Here is a 24,422-nt window from a genome sequence, read left to right as displayed (position 1 = left end):
CGGAAAAGGCGGTCTTCAGGCCAGCAGAGCGCCCGGTGGAAAGGTGGCGAGGCCCTGCCCCTGAGGGAGCGGCACCGGAGGCCAGGCCAGGCCAAGCTAGGCGACGTAAACGAGAGCTGGCCCGGGAAAGGAGGAAGCGGCGGCAACCCGCGGGACGAGGCCTCTCGCCCTCGGATCGTAGCCTGTGGGTGGGCTGGGCTCGTGAGCGGAGGGAGACGGGTCGCTCCGCGCTGTAGCCCCGGGTGAGTCGAGAGGAAGGGGGGCGGCCGATGTACGGGAGTTTGAGCTCGGTGGAAAGGGGACCCTACACGTGGAAGTTGTAGGAGAGAGAGAGAGGCCGGCCTCTGGGTGGGTTGGCCGGGCGGCGAAAGTATTTGCTTTCCGCGTTCAAACGAGGAGGGCCGGAAGGATTCAGGTTTGCGGGGAGGGGGGCGTCGTAGGGTCTTCTGAGCTGCCTTACTGTGGGTCTTGAAACTGGGACGGTGGGGGGGGGATGATTTACTTGCTGACTTTTCCGGGGATATTCAATAGGCAGATACTGATCCGACACACGGTTGATCATGACTGCTGCTAACGCTGTACCTGAGGAGCACCTGTCTGACATACTGTACTCAGTCTCTCAGCAGCCCTACTTTCTTAAGTGTAACTCGATGTAACACCTACCTGTCTTGACGTTTGTGCAGTTTTCCGGGGCATTCGTTGTGGGAAACGAGGGTATCTGTCATCTCTTTACGCAGAGGAAAGAGATTTCCTAGTACTTTGGGATCAGTTAGGACAAGTTTCTGGCACCCACGTCTAGTTGTAAGGGAAAGATGTGATTATTTTGCGCCTTATACAGTTTAACTGAATTTGGTATTCTGATGAGCAGTGTGCAATAGTTGGTGCTCAGTGTAATGTTTGCTAAACAGCTCTCAACTCTTGCAGACCAGTCTTAATGCAGAGATTTAGGTGGACATAAGTCTGCGGGAAGGGGATTCTGGTGTGATTGTGTGAGTTAGGTCCAGGCTTGAGGGAGAATGACGAGGATATGATTAGATGAGGTTATCCATGCCATTGATTCACATACAGTAGTACAGTAGTAATGTTGTAAAAGGAGCCTCTTCTCCTCGCTGCATTTTGCACCTAAAATGTTAACTTCCCATGGTATGGGGGTAGATGATAATTGGGCTGCAGATAAAAGATTACAGCTGTCAAAAGACAAGGGGGATTGAGAAGGAACATTTACTCTTTTTTTCCCCATTTGTAGCAAGGATTTTCTTCCTTGTACTCTAGACCCAGTAATAACTAACCCTTATTTTCTTCTCATGTTCCAACTAGAGATGGGAAGAAACCCGAAAAAGTTGTGGGGGGAAGCAGTTTTTCCAAAGCTGTTTTTTTTTCTTCAGAAAAATTTGGGGGGGGGGGAAAGAGAGTGGAATATGTTCTTTTACAAAGATAAATACTATGTCTATGATATGGCATTCAAACTACTGTATATAACTGGAAGACTTTAATGAAAGACTTCTGAGACTTATGTATTTAAGTTCTCTGAGAGAACCAATATTTCAAATTCTTATTCTGATATTTCAGATTGGATGCTCCTTTGTTATCTTTTGGCTAAGCGGCTCCTTTTCTCTCTTAAAAAGGCTTCTTTTCACACAGGTTTTCTGTAGCTGTTGATAATATTGCTGTCCACACATGCTGTCTTGATTCTATCTTCAATTAGTTTACAGTATTTCCTTTGTTCCACATATTCAGGCTATTATTAAAACTGGATGTTTATTTCTTTATAACATTACCAGAATTTGCCCTTTTATTTCTTTTTTTTTTTTTTGCAAAGACTTTGGACTTTCTTCTTTTACAGAGGTTTTCTTATTGTTTAGATTTTTGTATGCTTCCTTTGTTGGACTTCCACAAAATGTTATTAATCCTCTTGCATACATTCAGAATTCTGCATTCTTGACCTCTTGTTTAAATATGTTTTTCATTGTAGGCTCAACCACTCCCTCCTTGTTTTTAGTTCAGTATTTTTTTTTTACTGGTTTGAGAGTCTCCCTATATTTAACCCACCCTTGGCCTTTCTCTCTTGCTTCTCCATATGCTTGGAACTATCTTCCCAAATATTTGTGGGCTGCCCTTTCACTTAGTGGTCAGAATCCTACTCATTACACCTTTTGGCACAACTCAGCGTAGAGAGGAGGATATTCATAATTGTATACGAATATCCCCATCTCTACTTAGTTGGTGTAAATGTTTGTGGTGAATTACTGGAAGTTCAGAAGCCAATATAGGACTGTGCTGTTGTGCACCTTGTGCGACTGAATGCTGAAATGCAGATGCCCCTGCTGACTGGGTAACTTGTGGCAATTCACCACTGAGATTTGTGCCTATTGCACTACACCACCATAAAAATGTGATAGGATTCTAGCCAGTGCGTTTTAATCTCTTTTTTAAATCATCCCTTTTCCGAGGCTTTGATTCTGTTTAGTTTTAGTATAACATGAACTGCTTTCCTTTTTATTTGAAATGTGCACCTTAAATTATTAATTTCATTTGTACTATAATGCATTATTATTTGTCTTGTCTTACTTGCTGTTCCGTTTTAGACTGTTGTGATTGGGTTCTTTTCCTGAAGAGGGCGGACCAAGGGATTCGGCGGGAATAATGGCAGGAGTCGATGTAACAGTCAAAAACGGATTAGTTTTATTAACTTTAACATCAGATAACTCTGGACCGAATGGGTCCGGCAACTCTTCATCAGTTAACAAATTGTACTTCTTGGGCTTTGTCCCAGGCATAACATCTTTACTTTTCACTGTTTCCTCACCCCAAAACGAGTGATTGCGTTCGGGCTCGCGACCGACGCAGTCAGAACTGAGCAGGTAGTCCTGCAACAGGGATGGACCACTGTCGACCCCTCCAGTCTGGGGAGGAAAGGGCTGACACCACCAGGGGTTGCCTTGTCCATCGTAGGGCGAGAAGCCATACCCCCTCCCGGTTTCCATCCCTCTTTGGACTCACGAACTCCCGTTTGTCTCAACTCTTTTGGCAGAGGTAGCAAGCCATCTTCTCTCATCAAATTTGGGAAGTTCTTAATCAGAGTCGCAATTCTTTCTCTCGCCGCTCCTGTCTCTCTCGTTTGAGTGCCTTTCTCCTCCTTTTCTCCATCTACCCCCTCCCTCTTCTCTCCTCCTTTATAACCTCATCCCATCTCCAATCTCCCGACTCCTCCCCCCAGTCTCTGGTCCTTTCCGCTAGGAACACCTCTATAGCTTTATTAGCGCCCCCTTCTTCCTCGTCTAGTTTTATTAATTCTCCCACAGCACATTCTCCGCCTCCTTCTTCTTTTGACGCCTGTGAGGACGGCTCACTTTCCTTCCTTTGCTCACACGCCCCCCCTGAGGAGTGGGCCGTCCTCTCTTCGGGTTGTGGTAGCATCTCTCCCTGTCGGGAAAAGTAATCCGCATTAGCATGGGCACTTCCCTTGCGATATTTCACTGTGAAGGTAAATGGCTGCAAACTCAGGTACCACCTGGTCAACCTTGGATTCACATCCTTCATCCTGTTCAGCCACTGCAGTGGGGCGTGATCTGTGATGAGCGTAAAGGGTGCCCCTAACAGGTAATACCTTAAAGCTTGTATAGCCCATTTAACTGCAAAAGCCTCTTTTTCTATAGTCGAATACTTCTGCTCCCTAGGAGTTAGCTTCTTGCTTAAATACATTACCGGAAATTCTATATCATCCTTCTCTTGTGATAACACGGCCCCCACTCCGCGGTCTGAGGCATCAGTTTGGACTATGAAAGGCCTGGAAAAATCTGGGGCATACCTACTGGGTAATTCTGATAGTATCTGTTTCAACTCCTCAAAAGCTTTGGTCTCTTCTTCCCCCCAAAAAACCATTTTTGCTTTCTTCTTTCTAGTCAAATCACTTAGAGGAGCCGCAATATGGGCAAAATTGGGAACGAATTGCCTGTAATAACCTGCTAACCCCAAAAATCTCTGTACTTCCTTTTTTGTCCGGGGTACGGGCCATGCGGTCACCTGGTCAATTTTGTCTGACACGGGCTGTATTCTACCTTGTTTCACTTGAAACCCCAAGAACTTCACCCCCTTACGTGCCACTTTGCACTTGGCTGGATTGACTTTCAATTGAGCTTCTTGCAACACCTGTAACACCTTCTCTAGGTGCACTAAATGCTCCTCCCAGCTCTTACTATATATAAGTATGTCATCAATATAAGCTCCGGCAAAATCCTTAACAGGGGCTAACACTTTATCCATTAGTCGTTGAAACGTCGCCGCTGCCCCATGCAAACCAAAGGGCATACGTGAGAATTGGAAAAGACCCTTAGGGGTCACGAATGCTGTTTTTTCTTTATCTTCTAGCCTCAAGGGTATTTGCCAATATCCTTTGGTTAGGTCTAATGATGTGAGGTACTCCGCCCCTCCCAATCGTTCTAGCAGGTCGTCAATTCTTGGCATCGGATAGGCATCGAACTTGGACACCTCATTTAATCTGCGATAATCGATGCATAGCCTAACACTCCCATCTGGTTTAGGCACCACAACCGGATAACTCCTCCAGGGGCTATAAGATGGCTCAATTACTCCCAGTTGAAGCATCTCTTCTATCTCTTTATTGATAGTCTCTCTCAGGTGTCTAGGCCAACTCCTACTTCCAGATCTGACTATGACTTGTGGTTGTGTGTTAATTGCATGTTCGACTAATGTGGTGTTACCAGGTTTCCCTGAGAAAACCTCCTTGTATCGGTGTTCTATCTCTCTCATCTGCCTCTCTTGCTCTGTGGTTAACTCCTCTCCCAAATCTAATTCTACCCCTTGACGCAAAAAGTCCTTTGTTTCAGGTCCAAATTCTTCGTCTTTTACTTCTCCCCATAATGCTTCTCTCTCTTTCCACTCCTTTAACAAATTTACATGAAAGATGCCTTTCTTTTTAACTTTGTCAGGCATCCAAATCTCATAATCTACTTCTCCTATTTTCCGCAACACCTTATAGGGTCCTTGCCAAGTGGCGAATAATTTCGATGACGCCGCTGGCATCAATAGCAGAACTCTCTGCCCGGGTTCGAATTGTCTCGTCTTAACTTTGGCGTCGTATCTCCGTTTCTGTCCTTCTTGGGCCTTCGCTAAATTCTCTCTTGCCAAAGAGGCCACTAACTTCAAATGTTCTCTCATTTCTATGACATGTTTAACGTTCGTTTGCACCTCATCTTTCCCACTCTCCCATTTTTCTTTGACCAGGTCTAATATACCTCTGGGGTTCCATCCATACATCATCTCAAAAGGTGTAAATCCCGTGGAAGCTTGTGGAACTTCCCTCACTGCAAACATCAATGGCGCCACTAGTAGGTGCCACCTTTTCGGTTTTTCCATCACTAATTTCCTTAGCATCCCTTTAAGGGTTTTATTAAATCTCTCTACTAACCCGTTAGTCTGAGGATGATAGACTGCTGTATGGAGGGGTTTTACCCCTAATAACCCCCACATTTCCTTCAATGTTTGTCCCATGAAGTTGGTTCCCTGATCCGTCAAGATTTCTTTCGGAAAACCTAGCCTGGTAAACACTTGCAACAACTCCCGAGCTAACACTTTAGATGTCGTGGACCGCAATGGCACCGCTTCTGGGTACCTGGTAGCATAGTCTATAATAACCAAAATATGGGTGTGACCCCCCGCCGATTTGAGGAGGGGCCCCACGATGTCAACCCCTATCCTCTGGAAGGGCTGATCCACTAGGGGCATGGGTATTAAGGGAGCTCCTGGTCTGGGTTTGGCTTGAGTTTTTTGGCACTCTGGGCATGTCTGACAATAACTTTCTATTTCTTTCTCCATTCCGGGCCACCAAAACCGTTGTTCAATCCTGGGTCTCATCTTATCATATGCTAAATGTCCCGCCATAGGGATATCATGGGCCAAATGTAAGATCGTCATACGCCATTTCTGGGGGACAACCAACCGCCTTTCCCCCTTCTCTGTCACGTTATACAACAACCCATTGTCCAAAATCATCCCCTTTTCTCCCCCTACTACTTCGCCCACCTCACGCGCGGCTCACAGGTGTTCTTGCAGCGTGGCGTCATCTTGTTGTAACATACGCATGTGGTCGCGTGTTGTCTCCTGTAAGAAATCATCTCCCACTTCAATTTTAACGCAGTCTCCTTGCATTACTTCTTTACATTCTGCTAACGTTCTATCTCCCACCCAGTCTCTTCCCAATAACATTTCTCTCGAAAGTCCCGGAACAATCCCCACTTTCATTTTCCGTTTCTCATCTCCAACTTTGACTTCGGCCCATGTCGTCTTATAGGTCTTAGAGTCTCCGTGTATGCATTTCACCGTAAACCCTTCTTCCACCCCTTCTAATTTTATGTCCCGCACTAAGGTTCTGCCACATCCTGTATCAATTAACGCCTGTTTCTTCTCCCCATTCACCCATGCAACCACCTCCCAACCTGCTTGTTTCCCGGGTTTCTCTTGGGTGTTATTCGATCCTCCTACCCAGGAGCAGTCTGTTCCAGGGCAATCCCGACGCACGTGGCCTGGGGTCCCGCAGCCGAAACACACGAGCCCCCCAAACACGCGGTCATCCACTGTAACCGGGCGCACCGGCTTCGGCCCCATAGGTTCGAAGGGGCGTCCGCGGGGGCGAGCTCCTCCTGGCACGTCCATCCCTCTCTTTACTCCACCGCCTTGTGTCTGCGTCCCCGCCTTCTCACGAGGTCTCCCACGTTCCCCTGAGAAGGCGGGTCCTTCTTTGATTGCTTCTTCTGAGGCGCAATAGTCTTCGATCAGCTTGATGGCTTCTTCCAACTGCTTCGGGTTATTCTTCTGCACCCACCCTTTCAGATTCCCGCTCAAAGTCGTCACCAAGTGTTCTAACACAAACGCTTCCATGACTTGTTCTTTAGATTTGTCCTCAGGTTTAATCCATCTAGTCATGTTGGCTTTCATTCTCTGCACCAAAGTTCGTGGATGTACCCCAGGTTTCCACTTAAGTTCCCTGAATCTTTTCTTATACGCTTCCTCCGTCAAATTGAGAGTTCTCAAAATCGCTGTTTTTACGGATTCATACTGCGCAGCTTCTTGGGGGCTCAGGGTGTCTACCACCTCTTGTAATAGTCCTGTCAAGCAAGGTACCAATATCAGAGTCCATTGTTCTTTAGGCCACCCTGCAGCCACCGCTACTCGCTCAAATGTATGGAGATACGCCTCCGGGTCATCACTAGCGCTCATCTTTTGTATTCTGATGGGGGCAGGGCCGGCCACTAGACCATTCTTTATAAACACATTATTCTTGGGGATTCTTTCATCGTCTATTCCCAGCCTCATCATATGTCTGGTAACCAACATTTGCTGTTCCGTCAAATTTTCGATCATCTTCTCCTGCCTCTCTATGGTCTTCAGCATCCTCGTCATCTCTTCCCTGCCTCCCCATTGGTCCGCCCCACGTTGGGCGCCACTGTGATTGGGTTCTTTTCCTGAAGAGGGCGGACCAAGGGATTTGGCGGGAATAATGGCAGGAGTCGATGTAACAGTCAAAAACGGATTAGTTTTATTAACTTTAACATCAGATAACTCTGGACCGAATGGGTCCGGCAACTCTTCATCAGTTAACAAATTGTACTTCTTGGGCTTTGTCCCAGGCATAACATCTTTACTTTTCACTGTTTCCTCACCCCAAAACGAGTGATTGCGTTCGGGCTCGCGACCGACGCAGTCAGAACTGAGCAGGTAGTCCTGCAACAGGGATGGACCACTGTCGACCCCTCCAGTCTGGGGAGGAAAGGGCTGACACCACCAGGGGTTGCCTTGTCCATCGTAGGGCGAGAAGCCATACCCCCTCCCGGTTTCCATCCCTCTTTGGACTCACGAACTCCCGTTTGTCTCAACTCTTTTGGCAGAGGTAGCAAGCCGTCTTCTCTCATCAAATTTGGGAAGTTCTTAATCAGAGTCGCAATTCTTTCTCTCTCCGCTCCTGTCTCTCTCGTTTGAGTGCCTTTCTCCTCCTTTTCTCCATCTACCCCCCTCCCTCTTCTCTCCTCCTTTATAACCTCATCCCATCTCCAATCTCCCGACTCCTCCCCCCAGTCTCTGGTCCTTTCCGCTAGGAACACCTCTATAGCTTTATTAGCGCCCCCTTCTTCCTCGTCTAGTTTTATTAATTCTCCCACAGCACATTCTCCGCCTCCTTCTTCTTTTGACGCCTGTGAGGACGGCTCACTTTCCTTCCTTTGCTCACAACTGTACACTCCTCCAGGCAGAACGTACCTATTTCATTGTATTTTTACAGAGCTGTGTACACTGATGGTCGTATATTACTAAGTGATAAGAAAGAAATTAAGTAAAATAAAATAGAAAACAATATAACTGTCATTTTTCAGTTCAATTACTGGGCAGCTCATAGGTGCATGTAAATTACCAATTTTATCATTGCTGCAGAAAATCAAATATATTTAATGCTGGCATAAAGTCAATTTATTTTGTTGGTACTTTGGTGGTTACCATTAATAAAACATCTTGAGAAAAACAATCTACAAAATATTGAGCCAATTATCTGGCATCCATGTGCTTAACTAAGCTTAAAATGGACAGCAGAAGTGGAAAAACAGTGGTTTTCAAGATGTTGACCTTCAGGTCCCATTTGCCATGACCAGCATAGCCACTGACAAGTGGTGGTGGGAATTAGAGGGAGCCACATCTGGTGGGCTAAAGTTCTGCACCCAGCATGGGACTTGATTTAACCAAAGTTAAGCACTTTAAAAATGGAACCCAGTGTATTCTTAGGAAAAAAAAATCCCATTAAGTGCAATAGGAAGTATATATTGGATCATAGCTTGAGGCTGATATTTTAGTGGAAGAGATATTTATCTGCTGCCAGAATCAATGGAATTATGAAGAGTCTAATTTTGGCTTAATTGTCTCCGCAGTTTTCTACAGTACAGTAGATGAGAAAACTGTATGAAGACTTATAGTCAGCATTCTACTTTTGTCTGTAATTAACACATTTTAATTGCTCTTTTTAATTGTACAGTAAAGTCAAATACAGTAGTTTAGAATGTATATCAGTGGCATTTACACAAACAGCTGCTATTGATACATTTTGCACTTTTAGCTTATTGCTGATGTTAAAGCTTCTCTGTGGGGAAGCAGCAACGAAAGAACAGTTCTATGGTAAGAGAGTTAAATAAAAAGTTCTTAATGCTGTTTGTTGTCTGATCATAAGTATTTAGAGTTCCTTCCATGTAACTAATGAGTAATTAATAATTAATAGTTTCAGTAAAAAAAAATTGCTCAGTACAAATATGGTGAAATATGAACGGTTTGTGCTACAACTAGATTTTCCGTAGGTGAATTGTAAATTAAACAGTGCTTTCTTTTTACTTCATTTTAAAACAAACAAAGTACCTGGGTGTGTTTGTTTCTGTTAGCAAGGAACAAGGTTACTCTGATACATTCTCATGTTCTTGGATTCTTATTTTGAAACCCCTTTTGCCTTGAATTCAGTAACAAGATACGTTTAATTTACTGGCAAATGTTTCACATATCAAAGTAATTTTCCTAGAAAGTAGTGCTGGGGAAAAATATTAAAGCAATTTAAACTTTTAAATTTCTTAATTAATATGATTCTTAATTGTTATTCATTTCCAGAGCAGCTTTTCTGGATTGTTGAGTGTCCAAGGGGAAACGTCAGGTTTGGAAAAGGAATCCATTTATGTTGCCAATGTGTGAAGCAATCATATTGCAGAACAAACCGGGGAAGGCCCAGGAAAGTGAAGATGAGGACATGGCATGTGGAGACTTGGGAAATGGACTTGTTAGGAGACATGGTGATGTTTGTGAACTGGAAGGCTTCAGTTTACACGAAAGCTGGCCTAGAAAAGGTTCAACAAGGAAAAGTGCCAGCCCATATATGTTGCCAAACAAAGGAGAATATGATGCCTCCGTTTTTCGTTGCACACGGTGTAACAGTTTGATTGACATGCCCATCAAAAAATTTGGAATGAGCGGGTTTGCTTCTTGTAGCCGACAAAACAGCTTTGGTAAGGCTGTAGTTCAATCCATGCTGATACCTTTCAGTATTCTTCATAAAATGGTAAACAGTATCGTAAGAGCTATTAGTAGTAAAAGTCACAAACATTTCTAAGAACAGAGTTATTTTGATTCTGTAGGGTAGTGGTTCCCAATCTTGGATTCCCAGATGTTCTTGGACTACAACTGCCAGAAATCTTGGCCAACACAGCTTAGTGGTGAAGGCGTCTGGGAGTTTTAATCCAAGAACATCTGGAGACCCAAGGTTGGGATGCACTGCTATAAACACTGAGTAATTTAGGTGATTGGGTTTTGTGCTAGGATAACTGCATTAGAAAATGCTAGATGTAAAAAAATTTCAGATATCCCATGGGTAGGCAATTTGTGGCCCACAAGACCATGTTAAACAGCAATTCTTATCATCCCTGGCCACTACTCATTAGCTGTTCCCAATAGGAGCTGTCAAAAATAACCCCCTCCTCAAGTTATACTGTGTTCCTCACATAAAGTTACTCAGAACAAAAGGTAGGTATTTAAGGTTTACAATTTGGTTGACTGTGTGTTGACCCAGTTCTATATGCCTTTTTAAAAGAGCACTTTGGCTCAAACAGAAGTTATGATAAATGAATAACAAGCATTTGGCCTTGCATAAAGTTATATGTACAGTGGCTGAAATCCTATTGCTTACCATAGTAAGTTGCAACTGAAGTAGGCCCATTGAATCAGTGAGTAAACTCCTGTGTATTTTCAAATTGATCAAACGGGCATAGTCTTCTTGTTACTCATAGGCTAACTATATGAGCATTTTGCCTGCTGTTTGGTCTGTGCAAACAGAAGTTCTGCACAGGTTGTGGTTGTGCAAATGTCACAGGAAGTTGTTTGAAATATGTATATTTTAAGGATTACATATTTTATCTTCCCTTTTGAAAATAAGACACTGAGCACTACCTGTTATGCCACTTCTCTTGCTTTGATATTACGTAAGTTGTATTTATCAAATGGTGAAGCAGTTGCTTTTCTTTAAAAAAAGTTTTGGGATCTTCACCTCCAGGGTTAGAGTGAGCATGTCTTTTGTTTCCTAACCAGGCAAAGGAAAGCAATATTTTCAGTACAGTTACAGCTCCCATATCTGTGACAGAAACAAAAGTGTGGTTAACAACTGTATAATATTACTGTAACTTTACAGTTTGCACTTTTGCATCTTTTTCTTCTGCCATCCATAAGGGTCTGTACCATATATCCTCCTCCTAATTACTTGTTATTTAAAATTAAATTGAGAAATACATTGAATAGTGGCATCAGGAAAGTGCCAGGGGCAGGGTGGTGGTGGGAATCTCCATGTATAATTTTGAGAAACAAGTCTTCTGATATTTAAATAACTTAAATAAGAGTCTTTTCCCTGTTGCAAATGAAGACAGAAAGAGGACTTTGTTAAGTTCTTGTTTTCTGTTATGAATTTCCAGAGTCCAGTTCTGAAGCATCAAATGAAGAATTAAAGCAACATCTACAAGAAGTTGTTGAGGTAAGTGCTTGTCTTACTAAGTCTTAACTTGACATCTATTTTTCCTCAGTAAAAAAAAGTCTAAGCAAGTACAGTAATGGGAAAAATATTAAGAATGCAGTGTTTTCGTTAACTTTGATAGTTTGTCTCCTAGGTGAGTTGAAGTATATAGTAGTTGAACCAACATGTCTACCAGGATAGGATGTTGGGGCTGCTTCCTTTTCTTCCACTACCTTCAAGCTCTTCCTCCTTCTCTGTGCTATGCAGAGAAAATAACCCAGTACACATGCCCTTTGTACCCCAGTCATTTTCCCATGGAGGAAGTGCATGTTGTGTGAAAGCATTTAGTGGCGGCTCAGAATATAATTGCTTCTTATCTTTCATGGGGAAATGTTAAAGCAATATTAAATTTTGCATACTTGATACAAAGGCTAGAGCACTTCAGTAATTTGAATTTTTAATGTGCAGGACAACGAGAATTATAAATGGTACAATATTCATCCAATATAGTTAGCCAGCTTGCTTGCTTGGTTCCCCCCCCCCCCCCCGTAAGCCACTTCCAAGGTTCAGGAAACTCTCTGAATAATGTACCAGGTGGTACAAGCTTAAGAAGGGGTGTGTGTGTTACTTCTTAGGGGAATTGGGGAAATCAGAGACCCCCTTCCATTCCTTAAGAGGAATGCCTTCTACAAATATAAGGGCCTCTCTATACATTGGTTTTATTTACTGAATTTCTTAGTGGTTTTATTTACTGAATTTCTTTGTCCCTAGGAAGTCGAAATTTTAAGAGTTGAGTTGGAAGCATCTCAAAGACAACTTGAAGGCAAAGAGCAAGCGTTAAAAATTCTGCAGAGCATGGTATAAATATTGACTTAATTTTTATTAAGACAATTGAATGTACGTAAAGCATATAATATAGCATTTTTCAAGTTGTGCATATGATGTTATGCAAGTGAGACAATTGTTACAAGACTAATTTGGCTACTTTCCTTGCAGCAAGTTTTTTTTTGGGGGGGGGTTTCATGCCTCATCTGATAGAGTCCAAAGGCAAGAAGCAGCCTTAGTCACCCAAACATGATGATCCAAAGGCAAAGAAGAAAAGTGTCATGTCTTTTCAGCTTAAAGGGAACCTTTCCTTTTCTTCTACATCCTCCTCCTCTGCCAATTCTTTAGATCAGCACAGGTTTTACAGAGACTGGGGAGTCAAGCTGCTACCAGCCCAGCAAGCAAGGCATTAACTGATTAATTAAAGGAACAGTAGGCCTAATAAATCAATGGGGATTTAATAAATCATTATTAGACATGGGGAAGAATATAAAAACAAATCATGATATTTGTTGAATATTGCTGATTCGTTGGATATTCGTCGCTTCATATTAGTTCCAGAGACCCCGATGAATACGAAGGGACCAATATAACTAATATATGTCCATTGGTAAGGAATTTGCTCTCTGCCTATGCCCCCATGGCTCAACTGTTTCTTGGGGGCATAGGTAGAATGGGAAGACTAGGCTGCTGGAAGGGAAAGCCAGCTGCTGTTTGCAAAGACGTGGGGGGGGGCTTCCTTCTTGGCATCCAGCCAGGCTTGCACTGTCTTTCTACTTTGTTTCCCTGAAAATAAGACAGGGTTTTATATTAATTTTTGCTCCAAAAATGCATTAGGGCTTATTTTCAGGGTTTTCAGTTAACTGGGGCTTATTTTTGGGATAGGGCTTATATTACGAGCATCCTGAAAAATCATACTAGGGCTTATTTTAAGGTTAAGTCTTGTTTTGGGGGAAACAGGGTATGTGCCCACTGATCAGCTAGCTGTTCACCATGAAAGGTTGATTGTTAAGTTATGTAGATTTTCTCAAGATGTGTGGATTGGGATGGAGAGAACATGGATGCCCTGGCATCAGAGTAACCTCTTGAGCTGTGGAATGCCTTCTTTCTCATCTCTTTCCTCTTCAGCATGCTTATCCGAATTTGAGTGCATCAGGGTGGAGGTGATAGTGGTAGCTTCCTGGTGGCTGTGGAGGCCTTGTTTTTCAATCTGACAGGCCTTACTGTGGTTCTAACCTAGTACCTTCTGGTCAGGAAGGATCTGTTGTTGGAATGTCTCCTGTGTTATTGAAAGTTGGAGCAACTCTGCCTGTCTACCTGGAGACAGAGTAGCAGTGGCTTCTAGAGAGCAGGCTTCCAAACAACAGGGATATCATTTTAGGATCTTGGTAGGGCTCCATCAACAGGATCTATGAGACCATGGAGGTTTAATTTACAGCAGGAGTGTCCAACCTTTCACCTTCCCTGGGCCACATTAGAAGATGAAAATTTGGTTTGGGCTGCACATACATTTGGTTTGGGCCGCATGGGGGGGCAGCCCTAGCCGTCCTCCGCAGCCCCGCTCCAAGCGCGCTTACCAGCAGCTGCGATCTCAGACAGCAGAGGCTGCCAGCTTTGACTCCGGCAGCTTTGTGGGGCCGGGAGGGGGTCCACCTATTGACGGGGACGGCACAATGCAGTCACGCAGCCCCCCTGTCCCCTCCCCTCCCCTCCCACTCCTTCCTTCCCTCTCTCCCCCTCTACTGTTGTGATGTGACCCGGCTGCATTCCGGCCGCAAGCGCCGGCAGTGTAACTTGAAACTTTGGAATTTCTTTAAAAATAAAAAATTGCACTGGGCCGCATTACGAGCTGACCTGGGCTGCATGCGGCCCTCGGGCCGCAGGTTGGACAAGCCTGGGTGTTGATGTAGATAGAAGGGAGTTTCCTCACTTGTGATTCCATTTCCTGCAGGTGAGTCTGGAAAAAGTCAGTGGTTCTGACCACTCTCTTTGGACTAGTTGCCTGCCTCCCACATGGAAAGCTATTGTGGGGCCGGGGGGCAGGGGGCTGCTATCATCTTTGGTGGTCCAGCACTTTCCTTCCTGGAATTTGAATTTGGTACTCCAGGTTCTGCCTCAGCTTCTGTTTGAACCTCTGAGCCAAGTATCCTTTATAATTCTTACATTTGTGGAGGCTATAATTCCGATACCAACAAAGCACAGATCTGCAGTTTGTTATTGTCTGAATTGATGCTTTTACTGATTTAATTTTTAATGTGATTCGTGAGACAGACTTTTTTTTGTCTTAATTGTTTCTCAGGCTGTGTTGGATAAAGCTACTAGTCATACAAAAGCAGCATTGAAAAAAAACGAGCAGCAAAAAAGAGCTCTAGAAAAGGTGAGGTTATCTTGTCATCTTTCTCTTAAGAGGCCAAGAACAACTGACAGCTATTGCATCCCTAAAAAGTGATCCAACATAAGTAATGTATGCTTCAGTCCACTGATCTTAATGCACTAAACCATGCCATAGGCTGCAGTCCTAGGCGGTAAATCATCTTGAGCACTGTGACATACCAGGATATAAACACGTATAGCAAAGGATAAGTGACATCCTAGTGACATATATTGGATCCTTTCACTCCAAACCACTGAGCACTATACCATGCTGCAGTGTGGCTGAATTTGCTCCCATACCATCATCAAAGATAATAAAATAATAATAATCTTAGAACTGCAGAACTGGAAGTGACCCCATGGATCATCAATCCAGGCCCTGACAAGGAGGCACCGTGGAGAATCGAACTTCCAGCCAGATACCTAAACCACTGAGCTATCACGCACTTCCTTTCAAAACTGTGTATATGAGGGCCACACACATTTTAAAAGTAGAATTGTATTTCCAGTAGATCATAGAAGTGTTCTGTTGTGTGCTGCCAAGTCAGAACCAACTTATGGCACCCCTAAGAGGGCTTTCAAGGTAAGGGAGATATTTAAGGAGTGGTTTTACCAGTTCTACTCCCCCAGCGAGTTACCATGGCTGAGCAGGGATCTGAAACCTGCTCTCCAGAGTCCTAGTCCATCACACTATCCACTACACCACAATGGGAAACCCTGTGGTAGTGTAATTCTGCTTTAAATCAGGGTGCACATCCTTTGCATTTTTTAAAGAAAATTGTATGTTTTTAATGTTGCATCACTGAAAGTCAGCAATGTAGCAGCAGATTTGTTGGTGGGGATGGATAGTGGGGGCAGCAAAACCTGACAGGGACATTCTGCAATGCGTGGACTTCATATTGTCTCCTTATGATGTATAGAGTTCCCTTTTGTTTCTGATCCAAGTCTTTTTCTTACAGAATGCAAACATCGTAAGTTGCTAGCCTTCTATGAAGCAAGTAGGGCTAATTGTCTACATCCAAAGAGTGATTTTAAACAACTGTTTCTTTAGTAAAATGCACAACTATTCAGCAGTTGCAGAATTCACGCATGAAAGAGGCATCTTTAAGATTAGCTGATATATTTTAGTGTGAGCTTTGATGAATTGCAATCTATTTCTTCAGACACTTCTACAGATTCTTTTTCCTTCAGCTTTCGATTTTTCCAATTAAAGCCTGGATGCTAATTTTCCACATTGTCTTTCTTTGACTCTGACCTTGGTTGAATTAAGGTGCCAAATTTCTATTCCAGAAGATCTATTTTGTTCTTCCCTGCATCTGAACCCGGGTAATTCCCTGCAATAAAAATGAAATCGAACTTGCTTTTACCCATGCAAAGTTAAGCAAAATTGTAATCCTAGAGATCATCCAGTCCTTGGATGCTGGAGGAAATTCGAAATAGCTTTACATAATGTTTAGAACATAACTATTCTGTTCCCCCCCCCCAATTTATATCTTATTATTTGTAGGAGATAAATGCTCTGCAGTGGGAAATCAAAATTAATCAGGAGAAATTTAAAAATATAGAGGAGGCTTGGGCCGAAAAATATGACAGGTATTTACATTTACTAAAGCATTTGCCCAATTGTATACTAAATGGAAGCCATGTTTAAGGTATAATTAAAACATGCTATTCATCAATGTCAACAGCATATATTGTGAAAATGCAGCACTCAAAGAGACACTTAAATTGAAAACTGATGAAATTAAAACACTGAAGTCTGAAAAGGAACGTAAGTAAGCTTTACTTTCTCAGTTGTTTCTCTGCTGCCTTGATTTTTTTTATGCAAGAGCATAGAGATAGTGGGCATTGTTCTGCACCCAATTACATTTTTGCAGGGTTGTATATTTGAATGATATTGCTTCCGTTCCTAAACTGGGAGGGAGATTCTGGTATACCACTTATATATTAGTGCTTACAATATAACATAGTTGTCTTGTTTTTGAATTGGAGCTGTTTCTTAAATTTTGTTTGTTTGTTTATTTATCTATTTATTAAATTTATACCCTGCCCATCTAGACCGAAGTCTACTCTGGGCAGCTAACAATAAAAAATAAAATAAAAACAATATAATAAAGTAAAAAACAACAATAGTTCAAGATGGGGGGGAATAACTAACTAACTAACTAAATAAAATATGATATTCAAACTTTGATAGATTTCTAACAACAACTTCTGGTATTATAAGATAAAGGTGCACAGACAAACATCCACTGTAAACGTACAAAACACGCAAGCTTTTGAGTTTCTTAGAAGTCTTCATCAAGCTTTGTAGTAGGAAACTGGGAAGAGGAGGAAGGGTATGTAAATCCAAATATCTAAGTAGGTGTCCCAAGTGGAATTTAATGAACCTTGTAGGTATCACATAGCATCTGGCAAAGTTCACAAGGAAGGAGACAATACAGAGATTCCCTTCTTTGAAAAAAACAAGACGACAACAGTTTGCACCTAGTCATGACTGAAAAATCACAACTTCATTTGGATACTTTAGCTTAAGGTTGACATTTCATGGGCAGTTGCTTGGGAGTGCTACCAAATGGCATTTGCAGGACACAAATTGTATGTTTGGGCAGTATTTTGTAAGTTGCATTAATATGGTTCACATGAAGACAAGAGTTTGGTTGGAAGACAGAAAACTCTATACTGTAGCTACAAATCTTTCATTAAATGATTATCTGAATTAGTTTCGGCAAACATTTTAATGGTTGTGACCAGGTTGTGAGCCTGGTTGTTGTGTTTGTGTTTTTTTCATATTAGCAGACTTCTGGATAGTTTCCACTCCAGTCATTGATCACAGTAGCAAAGCATGTCAAGAATACTAGAGAAAAATGTGACAGGAAGCTTCAGAAGTCTCATTTCTGTTTTGTTTTCTTTGCTTGTTACATACATGTCTGGGCTTTCCTCCAAGGTATTTTCCCTGTTTCCCTCTCTGTGCTTCACCCTTAAAAGAAATCTTGCTACATATATGGAGCTGACAGAAAGCAAGTGTCCCAGGGTCACCCAGTGAATAACATTACTGAGAGCGAATTTAAAACTGTGTTTCCCCAGTCCTATACTCTACCACTATATCACACTGGCTTTTAATGTGTGCATGTAGAAATACTGTGTCTTTTTGCAGTTCCTGGGAAGAACTTAGTATTGGAACCTTCTGTAAATACTCGTGATATATGAAATGGGGGGGGGGGAGACCATATTCCTTTTCTTCCTGAATGTGTAACTGCAAACATCCCCACAAAGTTTGAGTCTCAGGAAGCTTCCAAGGTGGAGAATGCAACTTCTAGGCAGACTTCAGTCACAGCAGCTCTTCTAACAATTAAGACCTTTGTTTTGAATATATACTGCATAAATATGAGAATCACCCACGTGTAAATAGCAGGAATAACGGGACCATGTGCAGGAGAAGCTGATGAGAAGATTCACAAACGTAACGCTTTCTCAATACAGTATTGAATCTTGCAGTTTTAGATCAACAGCGCTTGGAGATTCTTGCAATGCTTGATGTGAAACAGCAAAAGATTATTCAAGAGAACATGTCTCTTAGCAAGAATGGTATTACAGAGATTACAGGACTTGAAGTATGTATCATAAAATTGTATTTTTTTTATTTCTTCAGTTCATGATTTTGTGAGAAATTCCACAAGAAAAGGTGTTTGGAAAACTATAGTTAAACTGCACTCTATCTTCTAGACACACTGATTTATTGTGGGATGAATCTTCATAATAATTCAATGCATCTCAAGTATGTAATGAACAGAGAAGCTAGTGTCTATAGCACAGTATCATAGATTAGTGCAACATAAATGAGCAGTAGTGAGTCATGGTGGACCTTGAGGTTGTGTGCCTTATCTCCTCCTCCTTGTGTAGCCAGGAGGAGGGCCCCAGAAGCTTTTGCTTCCCTTTCGAATTAATTTAATGTGGCTTGGCTTGGAACTATGGTTAATGCTAGCTATAGTTTGTTACAAGCAAAGCAACTATATTGAAACTGACTTTATTTAAACTAATATTTGGAAATAGCCACAGTTCCAGATCTGGATGTGGTAAATTGTGGTTAACTGAAAGAACAAACAGCTTATGAATAACTCTCCTCAGCTAGGCAAGAGGAATTTAGGAGAAGTGCACCAGCGTATTGCTGTGGCTCACTCCCATGTGCTCATATTGCACCGAACAGCAACTTACTTCACTGTATTTATTTGTTACATTTATAACCTCCCTCTCCTCCAAGGAGCTAAAGGCAGCATATATGGCTTATGTTCCAATTTTTAATCTTTACAACAACTTTTGTGTGCTGGATGAGGCAGAGAAATAGTGATTGGTTCTGTGTGAGCTTCAGGACTATACAGGGATTTGAACCCATAAACAGCAGTCTAACACGTGTATGCAATTAGAGATTATACTTTTTGTACAGACACACCTTGATCATTAGTTTTAAGAATTTATGTTAACCTTGTACATAACTTGCAAATTGCCTTATACAGAAAGGTGTTACATAAACAATAGTCTAATTATTTTTCAGTTCCTGATTTGTTGCCATGAGTAAGGAGCTGAGAACTGACAGTCCCGCTTTTTCCTGATGATACATATACTGTACATAAGTGTGTTAGAGAGAAAACTAGAAAGAAAACTAACCTCAAATCTGAAGAAAAATATTTAAAGGTCAGGATAAAGATTGATTAATAAATGAAACAAATCTTTCTTTATTCATATCAGAGTATTCCACAATTTATAATTATGAATGTATATGAAATATAGGTAAAATTAAAAACAAATTAAAATGTTGCCCTATATATTAATATAAATTACTGTCTTTTGTGGTCCTAAAAAGAACCACTGGGTCATTTTGCTCATCAGCAAATTTAGTCATTTTGCTCATCAGCAAATTTATAGTCATTTTGCTCATCAGCAAATTTACAGTCATTTTGTTCATCAGCAAATTTACAGTCATTTTGCTCATCAGCAAATTTACAGTGCAGTGCTTCTGGAAGTGAGAGATTGGCCGACTTGTCCAGGGGACACCTGTGTGTACTTGCTTGTCTTGGTCATCTACTATTACTACTACTTTATCCATGTAATTACAAAATCAAGGATGAGCAGGGATGAAGAAATAGAAAACTTTGTCTTTCCTTCCATGATTCACTAGAAGAAAAGGCAGTGTTGGCTGATGTAACTGAGCATAAGACGTTGAGACATAGTGAGTTGACTAAGGACTTGTATATGCAAAGCAAGAATACTGCAGCCACATCCTTTATAGTGATTTTGAAAATTATTTAGGTCTGTAAAACATACACAACTGAATCCTGTTCTCTGAAGGAGTATTCTAGATGCTACTGAGGTAATTTGTGTGAAAATACGGTACATCCATCAACTTGCATAATAATTTGTGTAATTTATTTATTGTCAAAAACCTCATTTTAAAAGAATTGACAGAATACATTTGAATTTGAAGCTGGCTGTACTAGGAGCCTGCACTTGCAGTGGTCCAAATGGAGAGCCATGCTCTTGCGCCAAGATGTCAGCAGCAACTCGGAAACAACTTCTTCAACTCAAGCAAGAGGTATTTAGGCTTGGATTGAAAGCAACATTGTTTTGGTGTGCACCTATTACGTTTTAAATGTCACAGTTTTTTAAATATAGCAGTTAGCCAATATGTCCACATTTTTGCCTTTTCTTATTAACGTAAAACTTGTCTCACTAGATGTACATAAATAGTGGACAGCCAGCACGATGCAGCAGATAGAGTCAGTCTCCAGGACTTATTTTCTTTTCCCTGATCACATGACATACTTGCCATTTGAAACCAGCCCAACCCTGATCAATGCTTACTTGCACCTTTTTGATTCCTTGTCATGGGCTCTTTTTTTTGGTACGGGTAGGATTACTCTGTTTTAGTTTGGTTGTAGCGCATGTGATTGCTGAGATCAAACTGACACAGATGGCTGCCTGTCCCTTTACTAAAGCCATTTTATAATCTTGAGAAACAGGAAGAAAGGAGACAAAACTTTCACTTTCTTTTTAATTGCTGCTAACTTACACAGTTCATCAGCAATGCTTTAAAAGGGCTTTCACTCACACACACACATTCAAAGTTTCACTAATGTATTAGCAACAAGTAAAAAGAAATGGAAAACTTCCTATCCCTCTGCAGCTAAGTGGAAAGGAGGCTTTTCAGCAGCTTTGCTGCGTTGTCATTTCATTGTGTTATCTCTTCGGTGGTTCATTTCAACTTAACACACGGGAGAAAAAAGTCAAGAAGCTGCCTACTGCCGGTCAACAGGACAAGCCAACTGTGGAGTAAAGTTCTAGTTGGTGTACTCTAGTTTGCCACTTCTGTTGCAAATGGGACTGACTGAGCAAGACGCATTCACCCCCATGTACTGCTAGTAGCAAGAAAACAAAAAGGTGGCAATTTTGATGAAAAAGATGGTAGAGATTTTCCTTGTGTGTTAATAGAATTTTTTGTTTTAGTGAATCTCTGCTTGATATGAGGAAGCAGTCATCATGCTAATTTACTGTACTTAAACAACTGCAAAAAAATAATGTGAATTCCATCCTTCTAAAAAAAGTCTGAATCTTATTTAATTAAAAAACAGTTTGAACTTCTGAAGAAAAGTAAAGAAGAAGCTTATATCATGGCAGACGCCTTCAGAATTGCTTTTGAACAGCAGCTGATGCGGAGGAAGGACCAGGCTCTGAGGCTTGCACAGATGAGTAAGATCTGCAGAAAAGAAAAGAAACCATTAAACTGGAAAAGCTTAAAAGAAGATGGTAATATTCTCTATTCTACATGATTCACCGGTGGCACTGAAATAAGCTAGACTTTACAGCATTGTTTTGAATAAAATCTGCTGTTTAATACTTTTCACTTCCTGACCTGAGGTATTAATTGAACTAATTCTTAATAGTGATATAATGGTAACCATGGTAGATGCAAACAAAATAGTGATGGGGGCACTACCAAGAAGACACAGGACTGGTTTATACATGCAGGTTAACTGCTTGCAGTGTCTAATAATGCAGTGTCTAATATGATTACAGTATCTAATAATGACTAATATGTCAATCAGCAATCACAGAATACCACAGATGAAGGTTGTAATATATCACCAATTACAGTCAATTGGTTGAGGCATCATAACAAGCCAGTAGATTGTATCTCATTTTCTGATTATATAATCTTTGCCCCTGGTCTATAGTAGTTTGTCCTCCCTCCTCCAACCCCTTCCTCCATTTCTCCTCTCCCTAACAGTTTAAAACCTTTTTGATTCTGCCTGCTCTCAAATATAGAATAGAGGTACTGTATATAATAAATGATGGCCAAAATCCTCTTATGCACTTATACAAACAGCCTACCTTTTAGAGGCAAATTGTTATAAGTTAATAAATCTCCCATTATTTGTTGCAAACTAAATTGTGCAGTTTAACATGCAACAGGTGAGGTGTGCAGAGATTTCTTAATTTAATGTCAACTTGCCTCTAAATGTTATACCATTTCTGTAACTGTGCAACAAGATTTCAGCCTATGAATAGTTATATTAAGAGCAAACTCAATACTTTTTCTGAGAACTGATAATCAGTTCACAAATTTACAGTGTTATGATTGACACCTTTAACCTCAGAACTCTTAGTACAAGTCTCTATATTGATTTTGAATATTAAAATAGTCATCAGCTGTATATCATTTAGTTTTGTTTGCCATGAATTAGGTTAATGGTCTTTGTTTTCCAGCAGGGTATTTTGTATCAGTTTGGATTTTTAAAATGTGGTGCCACCCTGGTGGTTGTCAGATTCCATAGAACCACGTCTTAAATACTGTATTTGTTTTCCCCCCTTTAGGTGTTTTCATGTTTCAAGGGAATCGGAAAAACTTAGGGCAAAAGTTGACTGGCATACTCACTTCTGATACTGATCGTAAGAAAGTGGAAGAACTGGCTAGCCCCCAAGAAGTCATCAGGACGCTAATAGATTTGGTGGGTATCTGCTAACAACATTACATCTCTGGACAAGTATGTATGCAATTTTTTTTCATCATTTACACTCTGGAATTGCTTTTCCCTTAATTTCATTTTCTGTTCTGATCCGTAGCTGAATGATAAGGAGGAGGCCTTGGCCCATCAAAGGAAAGTTAGTTACATGCTTGCTCGTACATTAGAGAAAGAAGATGGTTTGCACAAGAATCCGGAAAACAAATGTTCAGAAGAAGAGTTTACTCTTAAGAGCAATCAATGCGAAAAGGATTCAAAACCCCAAGAATTGGCTACCCCTGAATCTTTTTGCCGCCAGACATATGCTGTTGAAGATGACTCCTATTCTGCTCCTAACACGTTTTCAAACAGAACACTAGATTCTACGGCTAAACATTCATGTTCCACAACATCTGAAGAATATCATATTCAGAAATCAGAAGAAACAGCCAATGCAAACTGAAGATGCAAACTAGGTGTAGAGCTCAAGCAAGGAATAAGGAAGTGCCTTTACACTCTCTGTAATATTTTAAGCCTTAGTTATTAAGCTTCATGTGGTCTCCAGTGCAGATACAGAACTCTTTTGAGCAAGATCTACATCAGGGGAGGATCTATGAGCACAATAAAGCAAGTGAAAAACTGCCCATTACATGGAATTCAGTAGGACAGCATATGGAAACTGTGGAATGGCTTATAATTCTGTCATCACAGTTCAAGAAACCTCTCTAATACAAATAATGTTAAGCATATTCCAACATTTAAGTTAAATTCAAAGCAGAAAATAATGTAATGCCGTGTTGTATACACTTACTGCAGATGGTTTTATCCAGTAGTTCTTTTCTGCAATTATTTTTCTAGGAATTCTGTTGCTTCCACTATTATTCTACAGCAAGAGAGGAACCTGTGGCCTTTTAGGTAGTCTTGATCTACAGTACAGCTACCATCAGCTCCAGCAGTTATGTAGCTAGTAGCTGGAGTGATGTGAGTTCTACTGCACGAACAACTGAAGGGTCACAGCTCTCTGTTCCAGGCCTACAGGTGAAATTGCTTGCTCTGGCCTTGTGAAAATGAAAGAACTATCCTTGGCTTCTCATCCACCGCAAGAGAGCCCAAGTAAGGGATTAATAAATCTTTCATCCATTAGCTTCCCCACAGAGGTAGAACAGCTTACAAAGTACCTGATGATTGCCAAAGTGTTTTGCATTTGGATAGACTCCTGTGGAAAGATTTGCTTTTCTTGTGGAACAGATGTTGCAGTGCAGAATCAGGCAGAAAGGGTGGAATCAGCAAAATTCCCCCCCCCATCCTCTTTTAGAAGTGGAAGCATCCAGTGGATAAAAATTGAATGGAAGGCCACGGTTGGGCCCTGTCCGATGTCTGTAAAAGATTTATACCTTTTGTTTGTAAATCTGTGTGATTTTTATGCTATGACATATGCAGATATATTTTTTGAAGCATTGCTTCAGGATGGAATAAAAGAATCTTTATCCTATGAAAATGCTGAAAGCTTTCATTAATGGATAATAAATAATCTATAAGCATACAAGATTAATAACTGCACATAGGTACAAGTATTGTGTATGTTGTTCCTACAATAGATTTCCACATCAGGGAAGCTGCAGCTTGGTTCTTAATTGCAGGTATATACGGAGGACTAAATTGGTGCTGTACTTTGGAGATCAGAGGATAGAACC

General features: G+C 41.3%; 1 protein-coding gene across 5 annotated transcripts; it reads left to right on the top strand.

The window, feature by feature from the left end:
• The first annotated feature begins 104 nt into the window (after positions 1-104).
• Positions 105-24,226, top strand: CCDC125 (coiled-coil domain containing 125). Of its 5 annotated transcripts, XM_020790276.3 has the most exons (13): positions 105-242; positions 9,116-9,174; positions 9,652-10,043; positions 11,496-11,554; positions 12,305-12,391; positions 14,658-14,735; positions 16,239-16,324; positions 16,420-16,502; positions 18,230-18,345; positions 20,214-20,321; positions 21,358-21,532; positions 22,601-22,734; positions 22,850-24,226. In XM_020790276.3, exons 3-13 carry the CDS (start codon positions 9,716-9,718, stop codon positions 23,189-23,191), a joined length of 1,596 nt encoding a protein of 531 aa, XP_020645935.3. In that variant the 5' UTR covers positions 105-242; positions 9,116-9,174; positions 9,652-9,715; the 3' UTR covers positions 23,192-24,226. The 5 variants fall into 5 exon arrangements, with proteins under 5 accessions (XP_020645935.3, XP_072848716.2, XP_072848712.2 ...); XM_072992615.2 differs by lacking the exon at positions 9,116-9,174 and having other exon boundaries at positions 21,358-21,475; XM_072992611.2 differs by lacking the exon at positions 9,116-9,174.
• The last annotated feature ends 196 nt before the right edge of the window (positions 24,227-24,422 follow it).

The sequence above is a fragment of the Pogona vitticeps genome, chromosome 2 (assembly GCF_051106095.1).
Source record: "Pogona vitticeps strain Pit_001003342236 chromosome 2, PviZW2.1, whole genome shotgun sequence".
Classification (NCBI taxonomy): domain Eukaryota; kingdom Metazoa; phylum Chordata; class Lepidosauria; order Squamata; family Agamidae; genus Pogona; species Pogona vitticeps.
The sequence above is the reverse complement of the archived record's forward strand: the minus strand, read 5'-3'. Positions and strand labels throughout refer to the sequence as shown.